Source organism: Beta vulgaris, chromosome 2, assembly GCF_026745355.1.
Source record: "Beta vulgaris subsp. vulgaris cultivar EL10 chromosome 2, EL10.2, whole genome shotgun sequence".
Lineage (NCBI taxonomy): Eukaryota > Viridiplantae > Streptophyta > Magnoliopsida > Caryophyllales > Amaranthaceae > Beta > Beta vulgaris.
The window spans coordinates 47,956,439-47,963,663 of NC_079203.1; the positions used below are offsets into that span (position 1 = coordinate 47,956,439).

General features: G+C 35.8%; 2 protein-coding genes across 3 annotated transcripts; both read left to right on the forward strand.

The window, feature by feature from the left end:
• The first annotated feature begins 907 nt into the window (after positions 1 to 907).
• Positions 908 to 3,582, forward strand: LOC104882932 (hypothetical protein). 2 transcript variants are annotated; one of them, XM_057392705.1, is made up of 4 exons: positions 908 to 1,721; positions 2,158 to 2,297; positions 2,998 to 3,254; positions 3,349 to 3,582. In XM_057392705.1, the coding sequence occupies exon 1, from the start codon at positions 1,050 to 1,052 to the stop codon at positions 1,701 to 1,703; it is 654 nt and encodes a 217-aa protein (XP_057248688.1). In that variant the 5' UTR covers positions 908 to 1,049; the 3' UTR covers positions 1,704 to 1,721; positions 2,158 to 2,297; positions 2,998 to 3,254; positions 3,349 to 3,582. The 2 variants fall into 2 exon arrangements, with proteins under 2 accessions (XP_057248688.1, XP_057248689.1); XM_057392706.1 differs by lacking the exons at positions 2,998 to 3,254; positions 3,349 to 3,582 and adding an exon at positions 2,410 to 2,986.
• Positions 3,583 to 4,546: 964 nt separating this feature from the next.
• Positions 4,547 to 6,270, forward strand: LOC125494920 (uncharacterized). The gene is made up of 3 exons (XM_048638813.2): positions 4,547 to 4,742; positions 4,857 to 5,419; positions 5,623 to 6,270. The coding sequence occupies exons 1-3, from the start codon at positions 4,547 to 4,549 to the stop codon at positions 6,268 to 6,270; spliced, it is 1,407 nt and encodes a 468-aa protein (XP_048494770.2).
• The last annotated feature ends 955 nt before the right edge of the window (positions 6,271 to 7,225 follow it).

Sequence of the window (7,225 nt, forward strand, 5' to 3'; positions counted from 1 at the left end):
ACATGGAAAAAATAACTTCCTAGGAAGTATGACTTCCTATATACAACCAAACAAGGCCTAAAAGGAGGAGGAAGTATGTCAATTGATTGAAAATATTTACAGAGATAAAAACATGTCTAAATTAGAGATAAAACTTGAATACTAATCGTATAACATTGGGTTTGTTATGTTCATCTCATTTTCACTGCTTATCAAAAAAAAAAAAAATTAATAAATTTATTATTAAGATCCTATTCTCTTAAACTTATTTCTAGTTTTATTTTTCAAAATTAAACTTAGTTTTTCTCCCAACATTAAAAAAAAGAACTAGTTTGTCAGAACACAACCAATAATATCCCTACAGTTTGTGGTCATTAATTATTTTATTACTTTCTCACTTTTCTATCTACCCCATCATATGTTCTCTCTCCACCAATTTCTTCTTTGCTCCTCTTTTTTTTGGTTCATTATGAAGAGGTGGGCATCAATTTTTTGACCAAATTTTTTTCTCTTTTCTAATAAATTAATATTTCTTTTATACTCTCTCCTTATAACCCACAAGGAGGCAACGACTGGAAGTACTCTATCACAAACAACATTATGTTGTCATCTCCTGTAGTCATGTTTAACAACTAGTAAAAGCAATTTGGAAGAAGTAATTTGTACAAAAAAATCAACAAAAGAAAATTCACAAACGTGGCGACCAATGTAACATGCCACGACTCACGAGCCACTGTTACACAAACGGCTTAATTCCCGCAGCTCATTTACATCAACTTTAATCTTAGCCGTTAAATCCCTGACCCCTTTCCTTTACTTACTTCTTACCACGTCCTTCATTGTCCACCTTAAAATTACTAAATCACCCCCAACAATCTCCATTATTTACTAATCATACCACCACCTTCATTTCTATAAATCAACCCCTTTCATCTCTTATTTCGCAGTTTGCCAAACCATCTCCCCACCTTGGGGCCCTAAACTTCCCAAAAAGCCCTTCCCTCCATTTCTCTCTTTCTCTCTCCTCCCTTTTCCCACTTTCTCTCTCCTCTTTTTTCAAGCTTTCATCAATGGCGTCATCTTCAAAATCACGCTCAAATGCACCAGTTCTACCTGTAACCTTCTCATTACCACGCTCACTTTCACCTCCTCGTAGATATTCTCACTCATCAACAACAACTTCTTCATCTCAACCTTCCGATCCTTTTTCGTATTCGTCAAGTAGTTTTGCGTCGTCTTCTTCCGCTTCATCTCTCTCATCTTCCATATTTGAACGTCCTTCATCTCCAACACGAGTTAATTTATCTTCTACTACTACAGTTCCTTCGTTTCGTATCTCTCTCAATCGTTCTCACTCTCCGAATTCGCGCGTTTCGATTCGCGATCAAGTCGTTTCGAAACCTGCGATTACGAAGAGGACGTGTATGTGTTCGCCGACGAATCATCCTGGATCGTTTCGTTGCGCGATTCACAGGAATAATAGTCGAAACGGAGGTAATTCGAATTCTCACTCGGTTTCTTGCTCGCCGAGTCGACTCAATCTTCGGCGATCTGCAATGACGAATTCACTCGTGAGAATCGGTACTGTTGAAGGTGATTGGGTGAAACGTGCGTTAACGGCTTTGATTCGTCCTTCGTCTCATCAACAGAAAAGACGATTTGATTTTCAGTTTCGTCCGAGTCGTCTCTCTATCATGTCTAAAGCTAACGATGATGATCCGTGATTTTAATCGGAAAAAAAGGTTGGTTGAAAATTGAAATTGAGTTTTTCCGCCATTTTTGGCGAGTTTCCTGCTCAAATTCGCAAAGATGAAAGATCTGCTGTTGTATTTGGAGAAAAGAGACAAGCAATTTTGAGGATGCTGGACAAAATTTGAAGATATATTATCTGGTTGAAAGATTGATTTATTTGATGGTGAAGAATTGGACATTGTAGTTTGTACATAAGCAGTGGACCTTAAAAAAAATGGAAAAAAAAAATTATACAGATTTTAAATCTAATTAATGATATTTAGAATTAATTAGATTTAATTCTAGTAGAAGTTTTTGTTTAATTTTATCAGATCAATTTTGAGGAGTTTAAATTTTCTGTTTTACTTTTTTTTTTGATTGAATTTGAATCAATCTTCGTTTGTGTTTCTGATCGGAGCGTATTGTGTGCGTGTTGTTTGTGTGCAGTCGTTGACGTTGGACGTTACGTTACGTTCGCCGTTAAGTTTTGAGGGCAAATTCCGTTAATCATTGCATATTCCGTTCGCCCGTTCGGTTTGTTCAATTTGCACGTCGTCGTCAATATTATACGTTGCCTCCATTTTCAGGTACTTTTTGATTTTCTTTCTTTACGTGATCTCATTTTTTTTTGTCTTTTTTAGAATTTTTCTCATTTTATTTTCTAATTTTATGATTCTTTTTTTGGTTAATGTGTTGCAGGTCATAATCATACTAATAAAATATTTTTTTATGGAGCTGGAGGGAAATTTAGTCTGTTTTGCTGACTTAAAAAGTTTCTCAGAAATAAAAATTGGTTACATAGACACAGAAACATGAGGAGAAGTTTGTCTGAATAATGCAATTAAATAAAGCAAGTAGAGTACTGAAGATAAGAGAAGTTGATAAAATCTTACATAAATAACATTAAAAGAATTAGGGTTTGTTCTCCCCAACTTATTTTCAGTTCAGTTCAATTCAGTTCAGACCAGTTCAGTTCAGCTCTTGACAATACTTTTACTCTCACATATCACTATTCATTTCAGTGCTGTTCAGATCAGTTCAGATCAGTTCAGATTAGTTCAGATCAGTTCAGTTCAGCTGTTTTATACTGAAGAGAACAGACGCTTAATCATATTTAAGAATTTCTTTAAAAAGATAGTGATACATAACTTTTAAATACTTTTTCCTTTCTTTTTTATGTGGCTTTTGTATACTGTATAATCTTTTTAGTTTTAGAAGAACTTTCTAACATCCATAGTATTTTAAATTTTTAATTACGTATTTCTACCTTTTAAAACTCTTATACAGAAATGAGAAATTTCAAAGTACATATTCAGTGGTTCTAGAAGGCGTGGGGGGACAAAAATGAGAGTGGAAATGCGGAATGGTGGACATTGAACAATGGACATAAATTAGGAGAATACCTTTGCGTGGAAGGAGAGATGGAGAAATATTTGCCACTTTGCCATATAGAAAGACAAATATTACGCGTTAAGGAAGCGGTAAATGAAGCAACCATTACAGAATTATGCCACATTGCCACTTAATCATCCGGGAATCTATTGGTTAGGATTTGATTCTTTGCAGTTGATTTTTTTTAATTTGGTTAGATGAAGGACGCTACTGAATTGACACCTCGTACACCAATCACGTTTACAGGTTAGACTCCTCGAAGAAAGGGAGATGGTGAGGGAAACTCTTTGCACTTGATTAGATCGTGGAGGAAGATTGATTACTCTTGGAAATTTTGGACTTTAATTTGGATTAGTAAAGATGATATCAACTTACAATCTTACACAGTAAATGTTTTAAAAAATGATAATTTAAATTAATTTGTATAGTTTCTCTATAAACAATTCGTAATATCATGACTATATGTTATTTTCTTATAAATGCTATATGCTAGGAGCAATGGCAAAATGTTAAAGAAGAATAAGTGAGGCTAGAGTTTGTCTTGTAAGAGACCGCCTACTTTTACATTAAAATTAGGCAAAGCTAAGCCCAATATTAAAGCCCAATAGTGACTAGGTTAATTTATTTCGGTCACTAGTTTAATCCATTTAGTTACTAGGTCTACTTTTATATTAAAATTAGACCGTCTCTTTTAATAATTTTTGTTATTTGAATCCATGTAATTGTAAGTTGCAACCAAATAATAATGAGACATATTAAAGGAGGAAAGATAAAACGGAACGAGCCAGGATATTAGAGCAGCTGCAGCGGTCATTTTGGAGTCCCAGCTTGCAATATCTCAATACTTGGAGCAAGTAGCTCTATTGTTGGAGGAGAATTTCACTTGTTGCTTTGGCAAGCAAGGTAGCTTCACAAAGCTACTTGCTTTGCTCAAGTACTTGTGGGCTCCACTTAACTATTCACACTCAACTTTAACTGTTTTATTTCACTTTCCAACGGTAATGTTGAGCAATATACTGATTTGTGGAGCTGTAAATTTTTTTGCAACGGTATAAATTGTGCTACAGTAATGCAACATATATTTATTTTTTTCAAATATTAGTCTATAAATAGGAGTAACAATGTTGTAAAAAAATATACCCACAAAATTTCTCTAATCTCTCTCTCATATATTATTTCCGTAAAAAAAAAAACCCCACAAATGGATGATTATTCTCAAGATCCATATAGTCAATATTATCCTTATTTAGAAAATTTTCAAAATTTAGAAAATCAAACATCCCAAAATCCAACCCAAAATAATCAAAATGCCCAAAACATACCAATTCGCCCAATTTCCCAATCCTATTATGATCCAAATCAAGCGATTCCCGCCGACGCTCAAATGTATTACCATCCATCCTATTATTACCAGCCTAGGCCGAGTAATCATCCGACTACGCCTATGTACTACTCTCGTCCTCCTTTCCCTCATGAATCATATGTGGTTCATGAAAGTTCAAGAAGAGAGAGTATTGGAGCTTCTACCATGCACCAAGACTCTCCAATTTCAGGAGCGACTATTGATATTGATGAACAAGAAGAGGTTGTAGAAGTTCAGAAGAACACTGGTGGCGGAGGAAGAGGCAATAATGGTAGAGGTAGAGGGAGAAACAGAGGAAGAGGGGTTGGAGGAACAAAATTCAAGTGGAGCCACGAACAAGATCAAGATTTATGTAAAAGCTGGTTAACAATTTCAAATGATTCTGTTGTAGGAACTGATCAGTCGTACGGGGATTTATGGGAGAAAATTGTTCAATACTACAACCAGTGGAGAACAGAAGGTCCCGAGGTTGATGTTGAAAAAGCCTCAAATCATTGGTACAAAATGAGTGCCGAGGTTTCAAAGTTCAATGGGTGCTACATTCAAGTTAAGGATACACATCCTAGTGGCCATGATGAAGATCAAGTAATCGAGATGGCCATCAAACTTTGGAAGAATCGCAACCCAACTGATAGAAATTTTCCTTACCTACATAGTTGGAAAATTCTTCGAGATCAACAAAAATGGAAAGAGTTTGTTACTAAAGAAGGTAGTAAGTCAAAGAGAACAAAAAATACTGTCTCGGGCGCTTACACTTCATCAAGTTCAAACGCGGATGCAAGTGACACTAACAGCGTAACAATGATGGATGAGCGTCCTCCGGGTCAAAAGGCAGCTAAAGCAGCAGCAAAGGGTAAGGGGAAGTCGACGAGCAAGAAGGTTACTGAGGATGCTACTCAAACATGGAATAAGTTTGAAGAGTTACGGGAGAAAAAAGGGCCATGTACCAGGAGCGTATTCGTGTTGCAGATTTTGAAATTCTTTTCAAGGATACTTCACAGATGGACGAAAACACTCGAAACACTCATAATCAAGTTTGCTCGATCATCAAGGCTAAGTACAATATATAGTAATTTTCAAGTCATTTTAGCAATGTATATGAAAAAATAACCTATGCATTTCGGTTATTTTAACGACCTGGATTGTCGCCATTCCAGAAATGCACAACAGCTATTCGCATGCTTGCATATGGATCCTCAGCTGATATACTTGATGAATATATACAAATCGGCGAAAGTAATACAATTGAATGTTTAAATAAATTTTGTAAAACTATCATCGATGTATTTGGCGAGGTGTACATGAGAAGGCCTAATGCTGATGATGTTCAACGACTGCTTCAAATGCACGAAGATTGTCATGGCTTTCTAGGCATGCTTGGAAGCCTTGATTGTATGCATTGGGCCTGGAAAAATTGTCCAGTAGCATGGAAAGGCCAATATACACGAGGTGATCATGGTCATCCCACAATCATGCTTGAAGCAGTTGCGTCGGTGGATCTCTGGATATGGCATGCATATTTTGGTGTGGCTGGGTCCAACAATGACCTTAATGTATTGAGTAGATCAAACTTATTTCAAGATGAATTACAAGGTAGAGCTCCAGAAGTTTATTTTAATGTTAATGGTACTACATACACCATGGGTTACTACCTTACAGATGGTATATATCCTGAATGGGCTGCATTTGTTAAGAGCTTCTCACATCCTCAAGATCCTAAAAGACTTTGTTTCAAAAAAAACATGAGAGTGCAAGAAAAGATGTCGAGAGAGCATTTGGAGTACTCCAAGCTCGTTTTGCAATAGTTCGTGGTCCGGCGCGAACTTGGCATAAAAGCAAGCTTCATAATATTATGGAAGCTTGCATCATATTGCATAATATGATTGTTGAAGATGAGCGACACACATATTCAAGAAACTTTCCCGCTGCCGATTTTTCACAACCAATTGATCGTGATGATACCCGTCAAGGACATACTGAGGATTTTGAATCGTATCTGGCAAGAGATGTAACAATTCGAGACAGAGAAAAGCATCATCAACTCAAGGCGGATCTAGTGGAGCATATTTGGACGCATTTTGGAAATCAAGACAATATGTAGTACTTTTTGTTAATGTAATCTCGCTTTTCATTTTTATGTATTAATTATGTTGTATCTTAATTATTATTTTTTTTAAAAAAAATTAGTTATTTAAAATTTGGAATAAAAGTCATTTATTTCTACAATTTATTATTTTTACAAGTTAATAACAAATTATGATTGTAAATGTATATTGAAAATTGTAGATATGGTGATGACATGTGGGACCTACAAAAACTACAAGTGGTTGTAGTTTTCCAATGGGAGATGTTGTAGCTTGGAAATGTTGTAGTTTGGAAATATGATGTGGCATACAAAGCTACAACTACTTGTAGCTTGCCATTGTGGATGCTCTTAGAGGGAAAAAAAAGAGTATGTAACATGGCACAAAAAATTGGTCACTTAAAGTCTGAAACAGATGCTTATTCAATTTGGTTCATATCAAAGAACCCATATGTGTTTGCGCACCATGAGCTCGGAGTTACAACAAAAGTTTTTTTTTTTTTTTTTTGAAGGGAAAAGCAAGCTAGATTAAGATAAGGACAAAACGTCCATAAGTACATAGGGCGCCACCTCCGGGGGAGAGTGGTTTTCCCATATATGTTCAACACCAAAGGGAACTAGCCTTGCTAAGTGATGAGCTACAAAGTTGCCCTCACGTTTAACATGTGACCATACAA

What these genes read in the sequence shown, in the direction of transcription:
- LOC104882932 (XM_057392705.1), top strand. Translation starts at nt 1,050, where the DNA reads ATGGCGTCATCTTCAAAATCACGCTCAAATGCACCAGTTCTACCTGTA.
- LOC125494920 (XM_048638813.2), top strand. Translation starts at nt 4,547, where the DNA reads ATGTACTACTCTCGTCCTCCTTTCCCTCATGAATCATATGTGGTTCAT. An exon ending in AAGAGGCAATAATGGTAGAG is followed by an intron (nt 4,743 to 4,856) that starts GTAGAGGGAGAA and finishes ATTCTGTTGTAG; the next exon opens with GAACTGATCAGTCGTACGGG. An exon ending in AAGGGCCATGTACCAGGAGC is followed by an intron (nt 5,420 to 5,622) that starts GTATTCGTGTTG and finishes TCGCCATTCCAG; the next exon opens with AAATGCACAACAGCTATTCG.